The sequence below is a fragment of the Candoia aspera genome, chromosome 4 (genome assembly GCF_035149785.1).
Source record: "Candoia aspera isolate rCanAsp1 chromosome 4, rCanAsp1.hap2, whole genome shotgun sequence".
In the NCBI taxonomy this organism is placed as follows: domain Eukaryota; kingdom Metazoa; phylum Chordata; class Lepidosauria; order Squamata; family Boidae; genus Candoia; species Candoia aspera.
The window spans coordinates 96448511-96474762 of NC_086156.1; the positions used below are offsets into that span (position 1 = coordinate 96448511).

The 26252-nt window shown below is 37.6% G+C and overlaps 2 protein-coding genes across 2 annotated transcripts; both read left to right on the forward strand.

Annotated features, from left to right (window-relative positions):
- Window positions 1-801: 801 nt before the first annotated feature.
- LOC134496761 (vomeronasal type-2 receptor 26-like) lies at window positions 802-11186 on the forward strand. The gene is made up of 6 exons (XM_063302471.1): window positions 802-992; window positions 1761-2052; window positions 4045-4905; window positions 5515-5742; window positions 5960-6086; window positions 10285-11186. Exons 1-6 carry the CDS (start codon window positions 802-804, stop codon window positions 11184-11186), a joined length of 2601 nt encoding a protein of 866 aa, XP_063158541.1.
- Window positions 11187-11518: 332 nt separating this feature from the next.
- LOC134496762 (vomeronasal type-2 receptor 26-like) lies at window positions 11519-26252 on the forward strand. The gene is made up of 8 exons (XM_063302472.1): window positions 11519-11555; window positions 13415-13475; window positions 15125-15274; window positions 16043-16334; window positions 19093-19953; window positions 20565-20792; window positions 21302-21428; window positions 25351-26252. Exons 1-8 carry the CDS (start codon window positions 11519-11521, stop codon window positions 26250-26252), a joined length of 2658 nt encoding a protein of 885 aa, XP_063158542.1.

The following is a 26252-nucleotide window of genomic DNA, read 5'->3' on the forward strand; positions in this document are numbered from 1 at the left end:
GCCCAAATGGCCACGTTAACAGTGCCGATAAGAAAAAATACTGTTTCTGGATTTGTCTCTACTTGGCAACCACTTTTAAACTATTTGCTTGTGTCAGAAATAAATGAAGTTTTAATTTTGGGTTTTAATTATTAAATGGTTTGATTGGTAGAAATAATGTTACTAAGGTTTAACTAATCATAAGAGATTATATTTGCAAATGCATTCATATCTGTATCGGAGAAGGTCAGAAGTTACTTTCTGTTTCTGTTCTCTGTCTGTTCTGCACTTTTATAGTTTTTCTTTTTTTCTTTAGTTCTGTACGCTATCTTTTCTATATTCTATACTTTGTATTTTAACTATATTCTGAAAATTAATAAAGTTCTTCATAAAAAAAAGAATAGGAGAGAAAACAATAGCTCAGCTCTTAAAAACATGATTACAACAGGACTTCCCCAGGGAACTGAACTCCAACTTAATAATTACCTGCTTGGTTGTCCATCTACATTCCTGTTTTTAATTCTGCTGTTCCTCAAAATACCACTGAATTTCAGTGCCCATTAAAAAGACTCACAAAAAAGACTGATGTAGGCTGTGCTTCTCTCTCTTTCCGCTAAAATATCTATACCATTTAGAGCTGGAGAGAAACATGGCAGGCTTATTGATCAGTAAGGATCTCTTAGTCTGATGCTGGATACAAAGATTCAGACTTAAAGAGTCAGGATGTGTTAATTGCAGAAATGCTAATGACTTTGACCTAGGAATAAGAGCGGTTCTTTGAGATTTGCCCTTCTAATGGGGAGGGCAGTTTTACTGGTCTTAATGCTAGTGCTGAGTCCCCATGTGGTGTGCGTAACTCATAGGTGCAGCATCTTTCATCCATATCCTCCTTATCACAAGTACCATCATCCAGGAGACCTTATGGTTGGTGGAATTGCATCTCAACTTGGTCCAGTCTCTGAAGATGTCACCTTTGCAGAACACCCCCCACCAGTACTGCCTGGACAGTTTATGTAAGGAATGGAATTGTTATTTGTTTACATTGTCCTGCATTTTTGATTGCTGAAATAATGGATTATAGCACTGCCATCAGAAAAATCATAGCTGATTGACTGGGGTGAAATTAAGGAGATGCTAAGAACAGCATTCTTTTCTCAACCAGGCAACATATAGTGTGGAATATAATGAACTGTTTAAAGCAAACTTCCCAAAACTGAGTCTCTCCAAATAGGTGGGCTTCCACGCCTATAATTCTCAGCCACTGCTACACTGGCTGGGCAATAGTGTGAGGCAGACAGCTTGGGGAAGGTGGATTTAGAGCTCTTTTGCATTTTTCAACAGAGCCCTCCTAAATAAGATATACTAAGTTGCCTTCTATCTAATAAAACATCAATTCCTTCAAACACACTGCAAGATCTTCTCCTCCAATTAACAATACCACAATGTCTGTAAGCCTGGCTCTGTGCCAGAGGACTGAGTGTCTTTCTTTTTGAAAGCCACACTACATATGTGGATTCCAGACATTCCCTGTGCTTTACATCTGAAATTATTTGCACAATTATCCGCAGAAATGTCTGTGTTCTGACAATAAGTAATGAATTATTTATGCATAGTCAGTTGTACTTTTGTACATACTAATTCTACATGCTGATGGCTGTTAATTTACAATGTCAGAAAGATAGGATTACTCAATGGATCTGACCTGTTATACTATAACTACTGATTAGAACGTAAGAACTGGGAGAATGTCCTTCTGATGTGTAATGCAACTCTCTTTATAGTGGAGTTCCTAAGAATTACCAGCACATCCTGGCTCTGGCATTTGCAGTAAAGGAGATCAATGAAAACCCACAAATCTTACCCAATCTCACCTTGGGCTTCCAGATTTATGATAGCTATGACAATGCTCAAAGGACCTATCAGGCCACCATGCTACTCCTATCAGCAACTGAGAGATTGGTCCCCAACTACCTATGTAACATCCAGAATAATGTCATCTCTGTTATTGGAGGACTGGATGCCCAAATCTCCCTTCATGTGGCAACTATCTTGGATATCTATAAGATTCCACAGGTAGGGAGGACATCCTTGCATGCAAATTTCATGCTACTTTTAGTGTGCTACTTTCACAGTGCAGTTTTATTTTGCAGTGTTAAGTATGTTCAAGTAAACAGTTCAGGAGTTGAAAACAAACTCCCCTGAAATTTGACTTCTTTGACTGAAAAACAGATTTACTTGTTTTTGTCCTGTGCATTGGGCTCCCATTGCTCAGTTATTCAATTTATTGAGAATTATTGAAGGTAACTACTGTTCCTGTGTCTGGGTTTTGATTTGTTTTTTGTTTGTTTGTTTTTAATATTAGAAAATAGCAGTCTGATTAAGAATAACTACACGAAATGGAGCCAGTGAGCTGGAATGAGATCCAATTGAAATTATATTATTATTATTATTATTATTGGTTATTATTATTATATAATCCTCAATAAGCTAAGACCCACTGTTGCCAAAGGAACCAATGTGCAAGGGATTAGTATAATTGGCAATGTTTTTCACTGCTAAGTTCCAGAGAAATTCAACCATACATCTTGTTTCCTTTAAACTAGATGAATCAAGCTCTGCATAAAGAAAGATTTTTGTCATTCATTCATTCATTCATTCATTCATTCATTTTGCTACTAGTATTGTTAGAGGCAATTGTTTTGGAAAAATATTTCTACTTTCAATATCTATAAAATTTAATTGCACATTAATAAATAATTATCTCCAACTAGGTACAAAATATCCAGGAATATGTCAAAGTTGTTGGTGGACTTGATCCTCTAACCTTCCTGCATATGCTCTCATCATTTCAAACGTAGACCAAAAAGCTTTGGGATCCCTACTCCAGTGTATCATTTTCCTCTTTAATTTCCAGGTGATATCTATTTCTCTCTGCAGCAAGAGCTGTCATCCCCATTTCAGCAATTCAGGCACACACATACATGAACACACACAAAAAATCCAGTGATTTGATATGAAGGGAGATTTAGCGAATATTTATTTATAGCAGCTCATCCTACTAGTTTTTGGTATTGATGATCCTTGCTCATCTGTGTTGGTTACTGCTTATCTGGGTGTTGGTTATCAGGGATAAGATAAGAGAGGATATGTTAAGACTGATAGCCTTTCTTTAACTTTTAGTTGCTGTTTTTGAATGGTTTATAAATGGAATTTATTTGTACACATCTACTGATGGCTAATCTTTCAATGCCAGTCTTCTAGAAATTCTCTTCCTTTCTAAAACCATGCATGGTATAAAATGTGTACAACTTCCCAGTTGAAACCACCTCTGCTGTGAAATTAAGGAAATTTCATTGTGTCTTTTGACTGCCAATTGATATTCATGGATGTGTTCTATAAATCTTCTACTTCTTTGTCCTACATAGTAATTTTCATCATCCTTACCTTATGTTCTAAATGAATGCTTTGTCTTCTTTAGGTAAAGGGTCCTTGGGTATGTTTAGGATGCTTTGAATATATTTTCTTAACTTGTGCACTGCAGACATGCCAAAGCGTTGTACTAAGATGCTGGTTGTCTCTGAAATGTTTTTGATGTATGGCTAGACATTTCTTTAAAAAGATATAAAGACCATTTTATATTTAAAATTTTACATCATTATGCAAATCACCTTGCCCATCTGTGGAAGTAGGCAAAACTACTAGGTATATCCATGCATGTGGACAAATAAGGATTATATATCCTCTTCTGATATTTTGAAAATATGAAACAGTAATTACCCACCACCTACGAATCTACTGCTTGGTTTTAGATAAATTCATATAAGTAAATCCTCCAGATCTGCAGCATCATTGAAATGGCATTCAACAGACTTCCAACACCTTCCATGCTGTTATGCCTTCCAGAACTTCAAATTCCAGAAATAGAAATTCAGGGAATTCCCATCTAAATGAGGCAAGACCAAGGGTTGGTATGAGGATTATTAATTCAATATATGTTGATTGCTATGAACCATTGAAAAGTCTATCTACATGCTGCTCTTAGGTTCCTTTCCTCTTTCTCTCTAGCTAATTTATGGCTCGGCTCCACTGCTGAATGACAAAACCCCAGGCCTTTCCTTTTACCAGATGGTTCCCCCAGAAGCCCTTCAGCATGCAGGGATTGTCTCGCTGCTCCTGCATTTTAACTGGACATGGATTGGGATCCTTATCATGGACAATAACCAGGGAGAAAAATTTGTACAAACAGTGATTCCTCTTTTTTCCAAAAATGGGGTTTGTGTTTCCTTCATTCAACGATTGCACAAATTTACTGATTTCACTAGACTTGATGGCATGCTTCAGCAGGGGGCAAAAATCTATGAGGATGTCATGGGTGGTAAAGCTAATGCATTGGTGTTCAATGGAGAATCCTTTGCTATGGGCTATTTGTTATGGCTGCAATATATTCAAAATGTAGAAGAAGTGAGAAGTAAACCAAAAGGTATTGTGTGGATAATGACAGCACAGATGGAGTTCAGCGTAATCCCTTTTCAACGTGCTTGGGATATCAAAATAATCGATGGTGCCCTTTCCTTCACAGTGCACTCCACTGCTCTACCAGAGTTCAGCTCATTTGCTGAGAAACTAAACCCCTTCATCGCAAAGGAAGATGGCTTTATCAGACAGTTCTGGCAAGAGGCTTTTGACTGTGTATTCCCAGATACAATTATGAGTGATGTGGATGAGACCCTTTGCAATGGAAAAGAGAATCTGGGGAGCCTTCCCGGGACCTTTTTTGAAATGGACATGACTGGTCACAGCTACAACGTCTACAATGCTGTTTATGCCATAGCTCACGCTTTGCATGTTCTCTCCTCCTCTAGAAATACTGAGAGATCAGTGAAGGACAGAGTAGGAAGGAAGATTCATAGTCAAGACTTCTGGCAGGTAATATCCTTGTCAGGCAAAATACTTTAGTGTAAGCTTGATAGGAACCCTGAATCTGTATTTTGACTGACTTCCCATGCCCTAGAATTGAAAAAAATATCATGCCTCAATCAAAATGCTGTGCTCATTTAATTATTGATTATCTTTATGTTAATTATTTATTACTATATGACTACTGTCCACTGATTTCTGTTGGGTCTCTTCCTATCTTAGTTAACTCACAATTATAACTTTAGAAAGCTTATTTTCCATCCCCCATGAATCTCACATGGAAATACTTATGTTTTGCTACGTCTTTATGATTGTCTAGAAGTCAGAATATCTCAGGTTTGGTAAACTGTTTTTCTATTAAGTAAGATATTGTGGGAAAGTTAGGGGAGCATTAATCAAACCCTTTTGTTCTATCTCCTTTTTGGCCAAAAATAATCTGGGATCTCCTATTGATCCTTTTAATTCATATCCTCGACTCCATCTTCTCTTTAATTGCAATACGAGGAGAAAAAGTGCCGAGAAGGCACCTAAATATCTGATTCTCTCTTCTGAAAATTATCAGCATGGAGCCTGGCAATTTCGTCTTTCCAAACCCTTGCAATTTTCTGTTCAATTTAGCTCCATTATTTTCTGAGAAGTGTTGCTTTTAACAACGGTGCAGGGGAACAGATATCCTTTGATCAGAATGGGATTATAGCAGCTGGATTTGATATTATCAACTTGATTGCTTTTCCAAACAAATCTTTTCTTCATGTGAAAGTTGGAAATGTGGATCATTCAGCTCCTCCAGATAGAATATTAACCATCAATAATGACATCATTACATGGCACAGCTGGTTTAACCAGGTAGGACTGAATTATTGTTACTGGTTTGAATTTACATGGTTTCTCTAATTTGATATTGAAATTCATCATACCAGACAATAGTAAATAAGAACTATTATTCCTATTCCTAAACTGGGAAGATGCCCATGACATACTCTCATCATTTCAAATGTGGACACTGGACTAAAAAGCTTCCGGATCCCTACTCCAGTGTATCTTGGTCCTCTTCCACTTCCAGGTGATACCTGTTTCTGTCTGCAGTGAGAGCTGTTATCCTGGTTTCAGCAAACAAGTGAAGGAAGGAGAGCCATTTTGCTGTTATGACTGCATCCCATGCCCAGAAGGGAGGATTTCAACCAAGAATGGTAAGAGAGGTTCATTGTTATAGAGATTGCTTGTGAAGAAGAGGGGGCCCTATCCAGGTGGAAAAGCGCACGCACAGTCTTGAATCTCTTGGGCTCCCAGCCAAGAAGATCAGAAAAAACCTACCTTAAGTTTCTGGGGTTTTCCTAGTAGAGTTTGCTAGTGCCTTTCAGTTTAGCAGGATTCTGTCTAGTAGAGAAGAACAATAAATACTAGAGCTTCAGCTTCTTGTCTCAGCATGGTTCTTTGCTTTATAACCTGACATTCATCTACTCCTGTTTTTTTCTAAAGAAATGCATACAACAATTCATTCATTTTGATTAAATTCCACCTGGCCTGGGCTCTAGAATATGGAGAAAATGTTTTCTAAACCTGGGGATTAATAATTTCTGCTCTTTGGAATATTCAAATATAAATTGATCATTAATTATCTGTGATGACGATGATGATGATGATGATGATGACAACGACTGAATTAGGTTACCAGATCTTCATTTACACCCTAAGAGCTATCATTCAGCCCTTTATTTAAACATTACTTCAATTTTGTATCTATTGTTGAACACTGTTTCCCATCTTCTGCTGTCCTGATCTCTTGGACTACAATTCCAGTCATACCCAATTAATAGAATGAAAATAACAGGTTCAATAGATCCGGAGTGTAACAAATTTCAAGAGGAAGTACAGCAGAACATTATTCATTTTGCTTTCATAACTTTCAGGTCGACTAAACTGTAAAACAAACTAGGGAAAGCATGCAGAGCGTGGCTTCCAGAATTCTTTCCAAACCTTGAAGAATAGTTCCAGGTCACAGGAAGGCGGGGCGACTTATTTTTTTTTAAGCTTTATTTATTTTCATCAGAATGTAGTTAAAATACAAAACAATAAATACAGTAAAGATAGAAGATAGCACTAAAAGAGAAAAGACACAAACTATAAATGTGAAAATAGAAAGAAGATAAGAACAAAGAAATGACTTCTGGCTATCCCAATTACAGATATGCATATAATTGAAATAAATTAATCTCTTACCACTAGTTAATCCATATTAACAGTATTTCTATCCAAACAAACCCACTATTCAGTAAAACCCATAATCATAACTTCATTTTTTTGCGTCACAAGCAGATAGTCTAAAAATGGTTGCCATGAATCTATAAATCTGGAAATAGTATTATCTCTTATTAGAGCAGTTAACTTCACCATTTGTGCCAAGTCCATTAATTTAATTATCCCTTCTTCCTTTGTTGGTATTTGTGGTTCCTTCCACCATTGAGCATAGAGTATTCTTGCAGCAGTAGTCAGATGCAGAAGCAGATTTCCATTCTGTTTCTCCAATTCTTCCTCTATCAAACCTAATAAGAACAGTTCTGTTTTATACATACATACATACATACATACATGTATATTACATTAAGGATTTTTTGAATAACAGTATATATCTGGTCCCAAAATTTCTTTGCTTTTTCACACATCCACCAGACATGGTAAAAAGTTCCTTCTCCCTGTGAACATTTTCAGCAAACATTCATTACATTCTTAAACATTTTCAATATAACTTGTCAGGTGTTAGGTACCAGCTGTACATTATCTTATAAAAATTTTCCTCTAAATTATAATTTAATGTAAATTTTAAACCTTTTGTCCAGATTTTTCCCATCGTTCCATTGTAATGTTATACCCAAAATTTCTAGCCCATTTAACCATACACTCCTTGACTTGTTCATTCTCCAGATTCATTTGTAATAGCATCATATATGGTACAATTTGGTAATAATATGTTCATCATTCATACAAAGTTGAGTCTTAAGGCAAGTTATTTCATTTACAAATCTGTAATTCTGTTTGTCCAACTTAAAACATTCAAATAGTTGCCTATAAATAAACCAGTGACATGAAAGACCTTCCATCTCTAATTTTTCTCTTGTCTTAAACATAGATTTGCCTTCTTCAAAATTTAATAAATCTTTATATTTTAACCATTTTGTTTCTCCCACATTTTCTCTTCTAGCAAATGCTTCCTGGGCTGATAACCACAGAGGTACATTAGGTGACAGTCTAGCTTTGTATTTATCCCAAATCCATAAGATAGCCTTCCTAATGTAATGATTTTTAAAGCCCTTATTTGCCTTAACTTTGTCATACCACAGGTAGGCATGCCATCCAAATCTTAACTCATGACCTTCAAGTTGTAACAATTTTCTATTCTCTACGGTTATCCAGTCCCTCATCCACAGGAAACAACATGCCTCAAAATACAATTTTAAATCTGGCAACCCCAGACCTCCGTTCCTTAGCATCCTTTAACAATTTATACTTAATTCCAGATAAACTTGCCAGATAAACTTTGAAATATCTTTTTGCCATTGTTTAAATATTATATCTGTTGAGAGAATCGGTACCATCTGAAAAAGGGACAACATCCCAGGCAATACATTCATCTTGATTACAGAAATTCTCCCCGTAAGCAACTAGTGTAATTTTTCCCATCTTATCAGGTCTTTTTTAACCTCATCCCAAATTTTACTATAGTTATTTTAAAACAATGCACTATTTTTAGTTGACAAAATCATTCCCAGATATCTAATCTTTTTTTCACTCTTAAAACCCGTCTTTCTCATCAACAATTCTTGATTATTCAGTGTCATATTTTTAATTAACATTTTCATTTTTTGTTTATTTACTTTGAAACCTGCTAACAACCCAAATTCTTTCAATTTTTTTCCATCAAATATGGAAGGGGGGTGACTCACAATGGAGGAATCACCACATTCTTAAGGATGCATTGGATGGATTTATTTGGGGGGAGGGGAGACCTTTTTCTCTGGAGACCCTAGCCTAATCCAGTCCCTTTTTAAATTCAATCTTCCTTTTCTTCAAACACAAAGAATCCTGCGCTCCTTTATTTGATTTTTTTTCCTCCCAACAACATTCCATTGGGTTGGAAAAAATTAAAAGGAAAAGATTAAAAGAGTTTCCTGCTGGGTTGACAAATAGATTTACATATGGACTTTTCCATAGATGACTTGTGCTATGACATATAATAATTATATGTAAATCTGTACTCAAATCAATGCATCAAGGTGTAATGTTTATGTATAAGTTTAAAATCAGAAACTCAGCATAACAAGACAACAACCAGTTCTCCAAAATAAATGAGAACAACACAGATCTCTGTAGGAAGAGTGAAAGAATAAGACATGGCGTTTTTAAACTGATGCTAGCCCAGGAGAGAAAATAAGAACTAATTAATACATACAGCTTAAAATCGTGAATTGATTTAAGACAAAACAATATTATTTTTAAATATATTATTCATTTTTATTTTTTATTTTTTATTAGATTTTTCATCCTGCCTTTATTATTTTTATAAATAACTCAAGGCAGGGAACATAACTAATACTCCTTCCTCCTCCTCTTTTCCCCACAACAACAACCCTGTGAGGTGGGTTGGGCTGAGAGAGAGGGACTGGCCCAAGGTCACCCAGCCGGCTTTCATGCCGAAGGCAGAACTAGAACTCTCTGTCTCCTGGTTTCTAGACCATTGCTGTAACCACTAGGCCACTGAGACATACTATAAATGCATACTTCCCATACCCATGATGCTATTTCCTTTCAGATTAAGCATCATAATGCGGAGCACAGAAAAAGAATAAGAAACGGTATCCAAAAGATATTAAAGGCATGATATAAGAAAAAGAAATGTAACTAAAACTAATTTACACTAACAACATTCCCTGTACCAGTTCTTTCTTTCCTTCATTCCATCACATCCTTGTATTGTTTCTTTCATTTCCTTCTGTTTTTTTTCTCAGGTCACTCTATCCATTCACTTTTACTTCATATGTTTGTTACATGATTTTCATGACTTCATGAGCTTCATGATTTCAATGTTTTTTTCATGATTTACCAGGATCATAGTTTTTAATTCCATTTTTCAGATGATAGATAGATAGACAATGTTAATAAAACAAATATCACATACTTTTAAATAAAATATATAAAACTTGTATGTCAATTGAGTTTAGCAGGAATCTTGGTAATCATAATATTTTATAAAGATTACAAAAGATTATGAAGTTTATATATATATAATCATCAATTAGTTTTATCATTATAATATTATGATTAGGCCATGCTGCACAGGATATGTATGAGAATATGTAAGAGAGTAACATCACCTCCTTTCTTCTTTTTCAGACAGAAATGAATGTTCTAGATGCAAAGACAAATACTATCCAAACAAGAAACGCAATGTTTGTATTCCCAAAAGTATTAGTTTCTTGTCTTATGAAGAACCTTTAGGGATCAGTTTAGCCTGTCTTGCACATTCTTTTTCTCTGACTACAGTTCTTGTGCTTGGAGCATTTCTGAGGCACCACAACACTCCCATCGTCGTAGCCAACAACCGGGACCTGACCTACACTCTACTCATCTCCCTCCTGCTCTGCTTCTTTTTGGCACTGCTGTTCATTGGCCAACCAGGAAAAGTCACCTGTCTCCTCCGACAAACAACATTTGGCATGCTCTTCTCCATGGCTCTTTCTTCGGTCTTGGCAAAAACCATCACCGTGGTTCTGGCTTTTATGGCCACCAAACCAGGATCCAGGATGAGGAAGTGGGTGGGGAAAAAATTAACTAATGGCATTATCGTTTCCTGCTCCCTCATCCAAGCAGTCATTTGTACTCTGTGGCTGACAATGGCTCCCCCATTCCCAGATGTTGATATGACCTCAGTGGCTGAAGAAATTATCCTGCAATGTAACGAAGGCTCTGTGACCATGTTTTATTGTGTCCTTGGCTATATGGGTCTCCTGGCTCTTATCAGCTTCACCACAGCTTTTCTTGCCAGGAAATTACCTGACAGCTTCAATGAAGCCAAGTTCATCACCTTCAGCATGTTGGTCTTTTGCAGTGTTTGGTCATCCTTTGTCCCAGTGTACCTGAGCTCCAAGGGGAAATACATGGTGGCTGTGGAGATCTTCTCCATCTTAGCCTCGGGTGCTGGGCTTCTGGGTTGCATCTTTTTCCCCAAATGTTACATCATTGTGTTTCGGCCAGAACTGAACAACAGGGAACAACTAATCAAAAGAAAGGACTGATTAATAATCAGTCTCTTTTATCCTCTGTCAAAAGTTTTTAATTTATATTTTTGCATTTCTATGCAATGTAGAATATTCATGACAATGTCCTGCTCAGATCCTGATTGATCTAATTTTTCTACATTTTCTAAATATTCTGCAGTTATTTTTATTTGAAAAGCAAAATCAGGATTTAACTAAAGGGGAATGATGTATCTTACCTTTTCTTATCAGGCCTTGAGACTTTATCAGCTTTTTCAGCATCTTTTCTGAAGCACATTCACCTTTTGTTCTGTTATTACTTACTTGCTGATGAGAAGGAATCTCAGTGGCTACCTTATTAGTATCGGATCATGGACCACGTTTCTGGAGTTGGTCAGAAACCAATTGGTGAGATAGAAAGCTGAGCAAGTAAACCTTGAAGGAGGCTAGTGGATAAATGCCCTCATATTTTTAGGAGTCAGTTAGTGGGTGGAAAAAGATACCTGAGTTTGGTGGGCTTATTTGAACAGGGGAGCAAGAATCCAAAGAATGTGAAGAAGTATCTGTCATCAATAGACCTCATGAGGTTTAGTGATATGGGCCCTCAAAGGAGAGCAAAAGTTTTAAGATCTGGATTTAAATTCTAAACTATCATTTCTACTAAATCTATAACTATCAGCTATCAAGTACAGCTAGCATGCCTAGAAGATAATCAAGATAGACAATCTCATCATGTTTTTCCTTGTCTCAGTGACAGCCTGACCACTTGACTGTTGCTCAGCAGCAACAGAGTGTCTTCCTTGTATATGCAGTGGTCAGAAGGACCTGGCATCTTACTCTCAGATTCAAAAGGCTGCCAATCATTATCAGTCACTTAGCTATAACTCAACCCTTTCTACAACTTCAAAAATGAAAGGCAAATACAAATGGATCTCTTGCCTACAACTTGCATCATCTATGTAGCTCTACAGATGGATCAAAATCATCTGCCTTATAATTCCTGCCATCCCCCACCCATCCACCCCTCCAGTGCAAGAAGTTTAAGGTCTGAATTTAAATTCCAAACAATCATTTCTACCAAATCTGTAACCATAAGCTATGAAGTACAGCTAGCATTCCTAGAAGATAATCAAAATAGACAATCTCACCATGTTTGTCCTTGTCTCAATGACAGCCTGACCTCTCAACATTTCTGTTAGCCTATAAACTGTTAATTGCCACTATTGAACAGTAAATGATTATTGGGTTGTCAATTATGCCATTAATCTCAAAAATTATTTAATACAGCAGGTCCCCAATTTAAGAACGTCCAGTTTATGGATAATTCTGAATTAAGAACTATCTACTATAAAGACTATTATATTAAAAATTCAAGTTAAGTACAATGTTTCAGGTAAAATATACAAGACTACTTTGCGTATTATTATGTTTAAGATGTTTTAGTGTATTTGGAAGTGTTTCTTAAGTCTTTTATAGACATAGAAAGGTCAAATAAATAAATAAATAAAATACACGCTTCTATATCATTACCACACTGCCCAACCCAATTGCTGGGTGCTGGTGGTAATGTTGGAGGACTTCAACATACCTTCCCTTGATATGTGATCTGGACTGGTCCAGGATTCCATGGCTACCATAACAACCACAGACTGACACAACTTCTCAAGGGCCCTACACATATGAGAGGACACACACAATATCCAGTTTTTTCTCAGGCCCTATGTTACATGAACTTTGCCTCTTGACATGAAGATCCTTCTCTGACTGCTCTGGAGTTTTAAGGTGTGACTTCTCTCCCTAGTGGGAAAGGACCTATTAAAACAGTGCACCTTGATGGATCCTCTGAATATTCCAGGGACTCTTGGGGATTTTTCTGAGCTTCTGGTGGGCAGAATTAAAGACTCTGGTCACCCACTTGAGTAAAGGGACATTCAGAGCACTTAACTGGATTGAATCAGAGTGGCCTCTCAGATCTACTGCAGCCCCTTGGTTTACTCAAGAGTTTGGGATGATAAAGCAACCTAGAGTGTGGCATAAAGAAGACCTGTCTTTAGTTTCATCAAACACTGGTACAAATGTGACTGTGAGTATACAGTGGCAATTATACCAGCAAAATAGATACATTTGGCCACCCTTATGGGCTTGGCTGAATGCCACCCAGCTGTCTTTTTTAAGGTGATTCCTTCCCTTCTAGGGAAGGATATTCACCAAGACCACAAGGCCACCATGAAGAATTCTCACAGCATTTGGTGGACAAAACCATTCAGATTTAGGAGAATCTGAACTTCAGTGGGACAGCACCAGTGGAGATGACTGGGATCTCCTCTTGTAAAATGATATTTAATCCCAAGGAATTGGATAGTGACCTCTCTCTTTTTAAAAGTTTATCTAATTTTTAATTGAACTGATTCATACATCCACCCAGTTCACAGATGCAACTCTGGGCAGAAAACAACACATTAAAAAACAGTAGAAAGAACAATATCAACAAAGCATAAAAAACCTACTATAGTCCCTAACAACAAACCCAATAAACACTCAACAGAACAATAACATCTCATGGGCCATCTAACCTCCTGACCGTCATGCCCTGGAACACATCCAGATCTTCCATGCTTTGTTAAAGGCTGGTAGGATTGGGGCCAGTCTCAATGGGTATGGTATTCCAGAAGGTAGGCACCATGAGAGATCAGCTGTACCCCTTCTGAGAAGGATTCCTGTCCCTCATGCTTGGTTAAGGCTTCCTATGAAGGAGCAGGAGATTGGATCTGAAAAGAATCCTCCTCTGATGGAGGGAGTATTTCCATCACCTCTGAAGGAGGTATAGCATGCCCTATGGTCAAGAAGCCTTCACTTCATTTGACTGTTTTGGACAACTATAGACCTGTCTCCAACCTTCCTATCCTTGGAGAAAAGTATGGTCCTTCATTCACAAGGGGCCCTAGAACAGGAACACCAAACCCACCTGACTACTGTACGTCAGGAAAATAATTTCTGGTGGTGGAATTTAAGATAAGCAAATGGAGGCCTATCCGAATACCCTCAGATATCTACTTCCTTCAGGTCCTTCTCCCTGTCTCTGTGTGTTTTTGGTGCTCACTTTTGAAGAAATTAAGCAGTGATTTGGACTGAATAGTTTATGACACCATGCCATTTATTCCTGTTTAAGATGAAATGCTCCCTATTTATATTACAATAAAGGAATTGGTGGTCCCTCATTTAGGTGAAGTTCAGGTCTGGCCATGCTAACTTCTTTGATCATCCAAGGTTGGCTCATATTATCAGCAAGCCAGCTTCAGAATACCACCTCAAACAAACTCATGAAAATCTCAAGCACATCTCTTGGCATCATCAGTTTGCCCACCTTCACCATCAAGCTGTTCTGAAAATATGAGTGTGGGCTTCAATCAATCAGATATTCCCCATTCCTGATCCTTGCAAAATGTCCTACTTCCTATAAGAATAGCAAAGAAAACAATAGTTAAACCATGAAAAACATTATTTCATCAGGAGTTCCCTGGGGTGATAGCTTGATGGTGATAGTGGGCAATGTAATGATTCAGTTTAGTTCCCTAGGGAACTCTGACTTAATAATTACCTTCTTGTTTGTGCATCTAAATCACTATTTTTAATTCTGCTGTTCCTCAAAATACCACTGAATTTCAGTGCCCATTAAAAAGACTCACAAAAAAGACTGATGTAGGATGTGCTTCTCTCTCTTTCCGCTAAAATATCTATACCATTTAGAGCTGGAGAGAAACATGGCAGGCTTATTGATCGGTAAGGATCCCTAAGTCTGATCCTGGATACACAAAGATTCAGACTTAAAGAGTCAGGATGTGTTAATTGCAGAAATGCTAATGACTTTGACCTAGGAATAAGAGCGGTTCTTTGAGATTTGCCCTTGTAATGGGGAGGGCAGTTTTACTGGTCTTAATGCTAGTGCTGAGTCCCCATGTGGTGTGCGTAACTCATAGGTGCAGCATCTTTCATCCATATCCTCCTTATCACAAGTACCATCATCCAGGAGACCTTATGGTTGGTGGAATTGCATCTCAACTTGGTCCAGTCTCTGAAGATGTCACCTTTGCAGAACACCCCCCACCAGTACTGCCTGGACAGTTTATGTAAGGAATGGAATTGTTATTTGTTTACATTGTCCTGCATTTTTGATTGCTGAAATAATGGATTATAGCACTGCCATCAGAAAAATCATAGCTGATTGACTGGGGTGAAATTAAGGAGATGCTAAGAACAGCATTCTTTTCTCAACCAGGCAACATATAGTGTGGAATACAATGAACTGTTTAAAGCAAACTTCCCAAAACTGAGTCTCTCCAAATAGGTGGGCTTCCACGCCTATAATTCTCAGCCACTGCTACACTGGCTGGGCAATAGTGTGAGGCAGACAGCTTGGGGAAGGTGGATTTAGAGCTCTTTTGCATTTTTCAACAGAGCCCTCCTAAATAAGATATACTAAGTTGCCTTCTATCTAATAAAACATCAATTCCTTCAAACACACTGCAAGATCTTCTCCTCCAATTAACAATACCACAATGTCTGTAAGCCTGGCTCTGTGCCAGAGGACTGAGTGTCTTTCTTTTTGAAAGCCACACTACATATGTGGATTCCAGACATTCCCTGTGCTTTACATCTGAAATTATTTGCACAATTATCCGCAGAAATGTCTGTGTTCTGACAATAAGTAATGAATTATTTATGCATAGTCAGTTGTACTTTTGTACATACTAATTCTACATGCTGATGGCTGTTAATTTACAATGTCAGAAAGATAGGATTACTCAATGGATCTGACCTGTTATACTATAACTACTGATTAGAACGTAAGAACTGGGAGAATGTCCTTCTGATGTGTAATGCAACTCTCTTTATAGTGGAGTTCCTAAGAATTACCAGCACATCCTGGCTCTGGCATTTGCAGTAAAGGAGATCAATGAAAACCCACAGATCTTACCCAATCTCACCTTGGGCTTCCAGATTTATGATAGCTATGACAATGCTCAAAGGACCTATCAGGCCACCATGCTACTCCTATCAGCAACTGAGAGATTGGTCCCCAACTACCTATGTAACATCCAGAATAATGTCATCTCTGTTATTGGAGGACTGGATGCCCAAATCTCCCTTCATGTGGCAACTATCTTGGATATCTATAAGATTCCACAGGTAGGGAGGACATCCTTGCATGCAAATTTCATGCTACTTTTTGTGTGCTACTTTCACAGTGCAGTTTTATTTTGCAGTGTTAAGTATGTTCAAGTAAACAGTTCAGGAGTTGAAAAATAACTCCCCTGAAATTTGACTTCTTTGACTGAAAAACAGATTTACTTGTTTTTGTCCTGTGCATTGGGCTCCCATTGCTCAGCTATTCAATTTATTGTGAATTATTGAAAGAAGCTAGTTACAAACTAGGTGCCTGGCTCTAAACAACCTCATGGATTAAACTAAAATGGTATGCAAATTTTTATGGTTCAGTGGTTTCTTCAAAACTCAACCATTGTCTTAGCAAGTTGCATGAACCATATAGATATCTTGGATATCTATAAGATTCCACAGGTAGGGAGGACATACTTACATGCAAATATTACATCATTAGATGGTTCATTTATCTGGGTGCATTATATTTCAAAAAAATATGTAACGGATTTGTTAACCTGGGCTTAGTGTTAAGCACATTGTATGAACTTGGCCAGTGAGTTGGAACGAGATCCAACCGAAATCAATTTCCAAAATTAATCCTCAATATGTTAAGACTCACTGTTGCCAGAGGAACCAATGTGCAAGTGATTAATATAATTTGCAGTGTATTTCAGCTCTAAATTCCAAGCAAAATTCAACATACGTCTTGCTCCCTTTAACTAGATGAATCAAGCTTTGCACAGAGAAAGATTTTTGTCATTTTTTAAAAAAAAAATTGGTATTAATATTGTTAGAGACAATTGTTTTGGAAAAATATCTATACTTTCAATATCTATAAAATTTAATTGCGCATTAATAAATAATTATCTCCAACGAGATACACAATATCCAGAATAATGTCAAAACTATTGCTGGTGGACTTGATTCCCAAATCTTCCTTCATGTAACACCTGAGAAGATGACAGATCTGTCAAGATTGAATTCAGATTTTTTTCTCTTTTCCCCACTCATGATTGCAGTTGTTTAATCTAAAAACACTTATATTTAACTCAGCTTTAATATGCTGCTGTTACAATGTAAAAGCATTTTCTAAACTATTATTCCTATTGCTAACTTGGGAAGATGCCCGTGACATGCTCTTATCATTTCAAATGTGGACCTAAAAGCTTTGGGATCCCTACTCTAGTGTATCATTTTCCTCTTTAATTTCCTGGTTCTACCTGTTTCTGTCTGCAGCAAAAGTCGTTGTCCCCATTTCAGCAATTCAGACACACATACACAAAATTCAGTGTTTTGATATGAAAGAAGATTTGGTAGATAATTGTCCTACCAGTTTTTGGTATTGATAGTCAATTGCTATTCATGGGTGCATTCTATAAATCTTCTACTTCTTTGTCTTACATAGTATTTTTCATCACCCTGACCTTATATGTTATAAATGAATGCTTTGTTTTCTTTATATAGAGTCTTTGGGTATGCTTAGGGTGCTTTGAATATATTGTGTTACCTTGTGCACTGCAGAGATGGCAAAGGGTTGTATTAACCTGTTGGATGTTTCTGAAATATTTTTTATGTATGGCAGAGGTGTTTTTTCCATGGATTGTGATGACTGTATTGTGATTGGTTGTGTGGCTAGACATTTCTTTATAAAGTTACATTTTGTGTTCTTATATAGCAAAAGATGTTGCAAGAAAATGACAGGGTTATATTTATGTAATATTCCATATTAATGAAAAAGTAAGACAATAAAAAAAGTTTTTAAGAGTTTTTAAGATCCATTTGCTGGTCCTTAAGCAGATTACTGTATACATAAAAAGATTTTATATATCAATCAAACTGCTGTTCTTCCTCGCGGCTCGCTGTGGCGTCACCAACGTGCTAGCATCACCGAAACCTCTCACCAGTGAATGGTTCGCAGGAACTTTCAAATTTTTAAGTAATGGGTTTTTTTTAAAAAACGGGGGGGACAAAATTGACATTTATATTAAAACAATGGGACAGTGGGGAAATGTGAAAAAAATGGTACTGTCCCATTTAAAATGGCATTGTGATGAATGCCTACCCAAGTTTCCAACCAGACTCACACAAGAAGCTTATGGATATCTGATTTATTACTGGATAGTATGCAAGTTTAAAAGCAAAGCTGAGAATGGCAAAAGCGCGGGTCTTTCAAACAATTAAAGCTTAGACAGTTCCAATCCCTCCCCCCAGAGTCAGTAAGACTCCTTTCCCTGCAGCCTGCAGCTGTTCCTAAAGGTTCCTGCAGTGTCCTTGAACAGGCAAGATAACCCAAATAGACATTCCAAAGTCTCTACATCAGTGCCTGGTACAAAGCAACAAGAGCAGCACCCTCCCGAACAGTAGCCCGTGTCAGCACCAGCATGGCATGGGAACTGGTTACAGTGTTCACAGGAACATTGAAACAGGAACCATGACAGGTATGTATGGTCAGCCTAATTACTGAAAGCCAGTTTTGTGTAGTGGTTAAGGCACCAGGCTAGAAACCAGGAGACCATGAGTTCTAGTCCCTCCTTGGGCACGAGGTGGGTGGGTGACCTTGGGCCAGTCACTTTCCCTTGACCCTAGGAAGAAGGCAATGGCAAATCACATCTTAAAAACCTTGCCAAGAAAACTGCAGGGAATTATCCAGGTAGTCTCTGAGAATCAGACACAATTGAACAGATTAAAGAAAAAAGATTATTAACTTAATATATGTTGATTGCTATGAACACTTGGAAAGTCTATCTATATGGTGCTCTTATGTCCTTTTCCTGTTTCTCTCTAGCTTATTTATGGCTCGGCTCCACTGATGAATGATAAAACCCCAGGCCTTTCCTTTTACCAGATGGTTCCCCCAGAAGCCCTTCAGCATGCAGGGATTGTCTCGCTGCTCCTGCATTTTAGGTGGACATGGATTGGGATCCTTACCATGGACAATGACCAAGGGGAAAAATTTGTACAAATGGTGATTCCTCTTTTTTCCAAAAGGGGGATTTGTTACTCTTTCATTCAACAATTCCCCAAAGTAACTGATTTCACTAGACTTGATGGCATGCTTCAGCAGGGGGCAAAAATCTATGAGGATGTCATGGGTGGTAAAGCTAATGCATTGGTGTACAATGGAGAATCTTTTGCCATGGGAAATTTGTTATGGCTGCAATATATTCAAAATGTAGAAGAAGTGAGAAGTAAACCAAAAGGTATTGTGTGGATAATGACAGCACAGATGGAGTTCAGCTTAATCCCTTTTCAACGTGCTTGGGATATCAAAATAATCGATGGTGCCCTTTCCTTCACAGTGCACTCCACTGCTCTACCAGAGTTCAGATCTTTTGCTGAGAAACTAAACCCCTTCATCGCAAAGGAGGATGGCTTTATCAGACAGTTCTGGCAAGAGGCTTTTGACTGTGTATTCCCAGATACAATTATGAGTGATGTGGATGAGACCCTTTGCAATGGAAAAGAGAATCTGGGGAGCCTTCCTGGGACCTTTTTTGAAATGGACATGACTGGTCACAGCTACAGCATCTACAATGCTGTTTATGCCATAGCTCATGCTTTACATGCTCTCTCCTCCTCTAGAAATACTGAGAGATCAGTGAAGGACGGAGTAGGAAGGAAGATTCATAGTCAAGACTTCTGGCAGGTAATATCCTTGTCAGGCAAAATACTTTGAGTGTAAGCTTGATAGGAACCCTGAATCTGTATTTTGACTGACTTCCCATGTCCTAGAATTGAAAAAAATATCATGCCTCAATCAAAATGCTGTGCTCATTTAATTATTGATTATCTTTATGTTAATTATTTATTACTATATGACTACTGTCCACTGATTTCTGTTGGGTCTCTTCCTATCTTAGTTAACTCACAATTATAACTTTAGAAAGCTTATTTTCCATCCCCCATGAATCTCACATGGAAATATTTATATTTTGCTACGTCTTTATGATTGTCTAGAAGTCAGAATATCTCAGATTTGGTAAACTGTTTTTCTATTAAGTAAGATATTGTGGGAAAGTTAGGGGAGCATTAATCAAACCCTTTTGTTCTATCTCCTTTTTGGCCAAAAATAATCTGGGATCTCCTATTGATCCTTTTAATTCATATCCTCGACTCCATCTTCTCTTTAATCGCAATACGAGGAGAAAAAAGTGCCAAGAAGGCACCTAAATATCTGATTCTCTCTTCTGAAAATTATCAGCATGGAGCCTGGCAATTTCGTCTTTCCAAACCCTTGCAATTTTCTGTTCAATTTAGCTCCATTATTTTCTGAGAAGTGTTGCTTTTAACAACGGTGCAGGGGAACAGATATCCTTTGATCAGAATGGGATTATAGCAGCTGGATTTGATATTATCAACTTGATTGCTTTTCCAAACAAATCTTTTCTTCATGTGAAAGTTGGAAATGTGGATCATTCAGCTCCTCCAGATAGAATATTAACCATCAATAATGACATCATTACATGGCACAGCTGGTTTAACCAGGTAGGATCGAGTTATTGTCCCTGGTTCTGAATTAACGTAGTTTCTCTAATTTGATATGTAAGTACATATACCAAACAACAGTAAATTCTTAGATAAAGTTATTTCCGCATAAGCAACTTCTAGAGTTCATCATCATATCTGTTTATGATATGATTATCTGTGACGTAACGATCACCCATTAAGGGATTTTTAGGTGAAAGTAATGGGACATTTTGTCCTCATGATACAATTTGTCTCATTCCCAGCCCACTATGGGCCCACTTAGCAGTCCAGGTTTTTTTCTCTCTTTTCAGAATTCATGATTGCGCTTGTTTAATCTAAAAACTATTATATTTAACTGAGCTTTATATGGCTGCATTTATAAGCCAAAAATGTTTTCCAAACTATTATTCCTATCCCTAAACTGGGAAGATGCCCATGACATACTCTCATCACTTATAATGTGGACACTGGACTAAAAAGCTTCCGGATCCCTACTCCAGTGTATCTTGGTCCTCTTCCACTTCCAGGCGATACCTGCTTCTGTCTGCAGTGAGAGCTGTTATCCTGGTTTCAGCAAACAAGTGAAGGAAGGAGAGCCATTTTGCTGTTATGACTGCATCCCATGCCCAGAAGGGAGGATTTCAGCCAAGAATGGTAAGAGAGGTTCATCTACTCCTGTTTTTTTCTAAAGAAACCCATACAACAATTCATGCGTTTTGATTAAATTCCACCTGGCCTGGGCTCTAGAATATGGAGAAGATGTTTTCTAAACCTGGGGATTAATAATTTCTGCTCTCTGGAATATTCAAGCATACCCTGATCATTAATTATCATTGATGATGATGATGATGATGATGATGATGATGATGATGATGACAAATAAATTAGGTTACCAGATCTTTATATGCACCCTAAGAGGTATCACCCAGCCATTTATTTATTTTTATTTTATTTTATCCCTCCTTTTTATTTTTACAAATAACTCAGGACAGGGAACATACCCAATACTCCTTCCTCCTCCTATTTTCCCCACAACAGCAACCCTGTGACGTGAGTTGGGCTGAGAGAGCGCGTCTGGCCCAAGGTCACCCAGCCGGCTTTCATGCACTGCAATTGTGTATCTATTGTTGAACACTGTTTCCCATCTTCTGCTGTCCTGATCTCTTGGACTACAATTCCAGTCATACCCAATTAATAGAATGAAAATAACTGAGGTTCAATAGATCCGGAGTGTAACAAATTTCAAGAGGAAGTACAGCAGAACATTATTCATTTTGCTTTCATAACTTTCAGGTCGACTAAACTGTAAAACAAACTAGGGAAAGCATGCAGAGCGTGGCTTCCAGAATTCTTTCCAAACCTTGAAGAATAGTTCCAGGTCACAGGAAGGGAGGGGCATGGAATGGAGGAGTCACCCACATTCTGACTTCATGCCCCACTGCATCCCCTGTAGGGATGCACTGGATGAACTGGGGGGAACTGTTTTCTCTGCGGCCCCAGCCTGATCCAGTCCCTTTTTAAATCCCATCTTCCTTTTCTTCAAACACAAAGAATCCTGAGCCCCTTTATTTGATTTTTTTTTTTCTCCCAACCACAGTCCATTGGGATGGAAAGAAATAAAAGGAAAAAATTAAAAGAGTTTCCTGCTGGGTTGACAAATAGATTTACATATGGAATTTTCCATAGATGACATGTGCTATGAAGTATAATAATTATATGGAAATCTAAACTCAGATCAAGGCATCAAGGTATGATGTTTATGTATAAATTTAAAATCTGAAACTCAGCATAACCAAACAGCAACCACTTCTCCCAGATAAATGAGAACGATGCAGATCTCTGTAGGAAGAGTGAAAGAATAAGACATGGCATTTTTAAACTGATGCTAGCCCAGGAGAGAAAATAAAAACTAATTCATATATGACTCAAAATCATGAATTGATTTAAGATATTATTTTTAAATCTATTAAGGCCATTGAGACATACTGTAAATACATACATCCAGTACCCATCATACCCATCAATAAAATCCTTTCAGGTAATGCATAATTCAGAGCACAGAAAAAGAATAAAAAATGATATCCAAAAGAAATTAAAGACATGACATATGAAAAAGAAAAAGAAATGTAATTAAAACTAGTTTACACTAACACCACTCACTGTACCATTTCTTTCTTTGCAAAGCATCCTTCATTCCATCACACACATGCATTGCTTCATTCATTTTATTTCTGTTCTTTAAACTTCTCAGGTCTCTGTAGCCATTCACTTCTACTTCATATGTTTGTTTTGGAATTCACTCCTCATTCTTTCTCTCTACATAACCCAACCATCTCAATGCACTTCTTTCATACAGATCACTCACCTGGATCTTCCATCCACAGTCATTCAGCAGCCATTCAGTGTACCCCCAAGTTTTTCTTCCTCTTTAGCACACACATATAAAAATGGTCTAGACAATTTTGATTCACTCTCCAATCATCCCTTTTAGAGGAAGTTTTTTTTCTGAAAGTGTCAAATTGCAGCTTCAGAGGGTCCTGGTGGAAGCAGATTGTCTGGCCCCAGTCAGGTTTCAGACTGAGATAGAATACAGAGACAGACAGCATTGATCACACTCACTGATGACCTCTGGTACACCCATGTAACACCTCTGCTGTGCAAGCAGCACTGGATATAGTAAGCTTCCCACTCCAAGTCAAGGTGCTGGTTGTTACTTATAAAAACATTCATGGTATAATTGTTGGCAATCTAAGGGACCACCTGTCTCCAATGGTTTTTGCCTCTCCAGTAACATCCAACAAGTTTCAGGTCCCTTCTTTAAAACAGTGACATCTACAGTAATTGGACTAAGAGGTGTGCTTTTTCTTCCACAGTGTCTGCCTTCTGGAATAGTATCTTTCTAGTACTTTGAGTAGCCCCAGACTTGCTGGCTTTTAAACAGGCCTTGATGTCCTGGCTTTTTTCCCAGGCTCTATGTTAAGGGAGTAGGAGCCTTCTGGGTGAAATTGTATTAATGTGTTGGGAATGTAGGTCCACAGATTAACACAATCTTTTACTGTACTTTTTTTCCTGTTTTTCAGTTATATGCCATCCAGAGTCATTATTATTAGTGGCTTTATAAATTTCATAGATAAATGAATGTGTATATAAATGTTTCTCCTGACAGCTCCTACTTCTATACCATAGCGTGGGCAAAAGCATGTTCTTATACACAGATGTTTTTACCTCTTTCAACATTCCTCTCAACAGCTGTACCAGCATTTGTACATCTTGACAATGTACCATCAATTTTCCCTTCTTTAGCAAGTATTCTACCAAGGGGAACACAATCATCTATTTGCTCTGGTCTTTTGCCATTTATGTATAACATGCAAAAGTTTATATTAATGTTCAGATCTGTATTCCTTGTTGCATGATGCTCCTTGTTGCATGATATCGAAAATTCAGTGTCAATCAGTTAGGTTTATAGCCAACAACATGACATCATCTGCAAACAAAGGTATGCATACATTCATGTCTTAATATTCTCCAGAAAGCATTTCAAGTCCCCAGTGAGCTGTAAGATTAACAGTAGACTTTTTGAGCAAATCAAAGGTTTTAAGTACCTAAGCATCCACTTTCAACCATCTACTCACTGGATCAATCAGGCAAAAGACCTTCTTGTAAAAGCCCCAAAGACCTCTTTTGCAATTATTAAATATGCATATCAACACAGTAACAATTGTGTACCAGAAGCCATCCAATTACTCAAGGCTAAAGTATAAAATATAAAGTATCATATAGCTCCATGCTATACACATACACATACATACACCCAAGTAGGTGTTTATTATAAGGATGTTTCTAGCTTAGAAGCTATCCAGTCCAAATCTTCAAAGGCTATAACCTGGGTTCTTTATTCTATCTTTAACCCCCTTATCCACCTGGAATTAGGCTGTATCTCCTTAGGGGCCCATCTGAGGCTCTGTCACCTCAGATACTGGATGAAGGAAATTCTTTGGAGAACATATTTTGCCCTATATATATAACCTGAAGAACAGCTTTAACAAAAATGTACAGACATTGTTTAATGCAAGATACATTCTCTTATTCAGAGAATATATTAAGGGCCAATATACTGTAGCTCATATTCACTCAAATAAGATTTATATGCCCTGTACACACAGAGAAGATAAATGAAAATATTTTTTCATGATTTACCAGGAGCATAGTTTTTAATTCCATTTGTCAGATGATAAATACGTAGATAGATAGAAAGACAGAAAATATTAGTAAAACAAATATCAAATACTATTAAATAAAATAAATACAACTTGTATGCCAATTAAATTTAGCAGAAATCTTGGTAATCATAATATTTTATAAACATTACCAAATACTATAAAAATTAACTATTTATATATATTAGCTTTATCATATGTATGTATGTATATATACACACACAGAGACATACATACATACATACACACAAACACATATTAGCTTTATCATTATGATATTATGATTATGCCATGCTGCACAGAATATGTATGAGAATATGTATGAGAGTAACATCACCTCCTTTCTTCTTTTTCAGACAGAAATGAATGTTCTAGATGCAAAGACAAATACTATCCAAACAAGAAACGCAATGTTTGTATTCCCAAAAGTATTAGTTTCTTGTCTTATGAAGAACCTTTAGGGATCAGTTTAGCCTGCCTTGCACATTCTTTTTCTCTGACTACGGTTCTTGTGCTTGGAGCATTTCTGAGGCACCACAACACTCCCATCGTCGTAGCCAACAACCGGGATCTGACCTACATTCTACTCATCTCCCTCCTGCTCTGCTTCCTTTCGGCACTGCTATTCATTGGCCAGCCAGGAAAATTGACTTGTCTCCTCCGACAAACAACTTTTGGCATGGTCTTTTCAGTGGCTGTTTCTTCGGTCATGGCAAAAACCATCACCGTGGTTGTGGCTTTTATGGCCACCAAACCAGGATCCAGGATGAGGAAGTGGGTGGGGAAAAAATTAACTAATTGCATTATCGTTTCCTGCTCCCTCATCCAAGCAGTCATTTGTACTCTGTGGCTGACAATGGCTCCCCCATTCCCAGATGTTGATATGACCTCAGTGACTGAAGAAATTATCCTGCAATGCAATGAAGGCTCTGTGACCATGTTTTATTGTGTCCTTGGCTATATGGGTCTCCTAGCTCTTATCAGCTTCACCACAGCTTTTCTTGCCAGGAAATTACCTGACAGCTTCAATGAAGCCAAGTTCATCACCTTCAGCATGTTGGTCTTTTGCAGTGTTTGGTCATCCTTTGTCCCAGCGTACCTGAGCTCCAAGGGGAAATACATAGTGGCTGTGGAGATCTTCTCCATCTTAGCCTCGGGTGCTGGGCTTCTGGGTTGCATCTTTTTCCCCAAATGTTACATCATTCTATTTTGGCCAGAACTGAATAACAGGGAACAACTAATCAGAAGAAAGGACTGA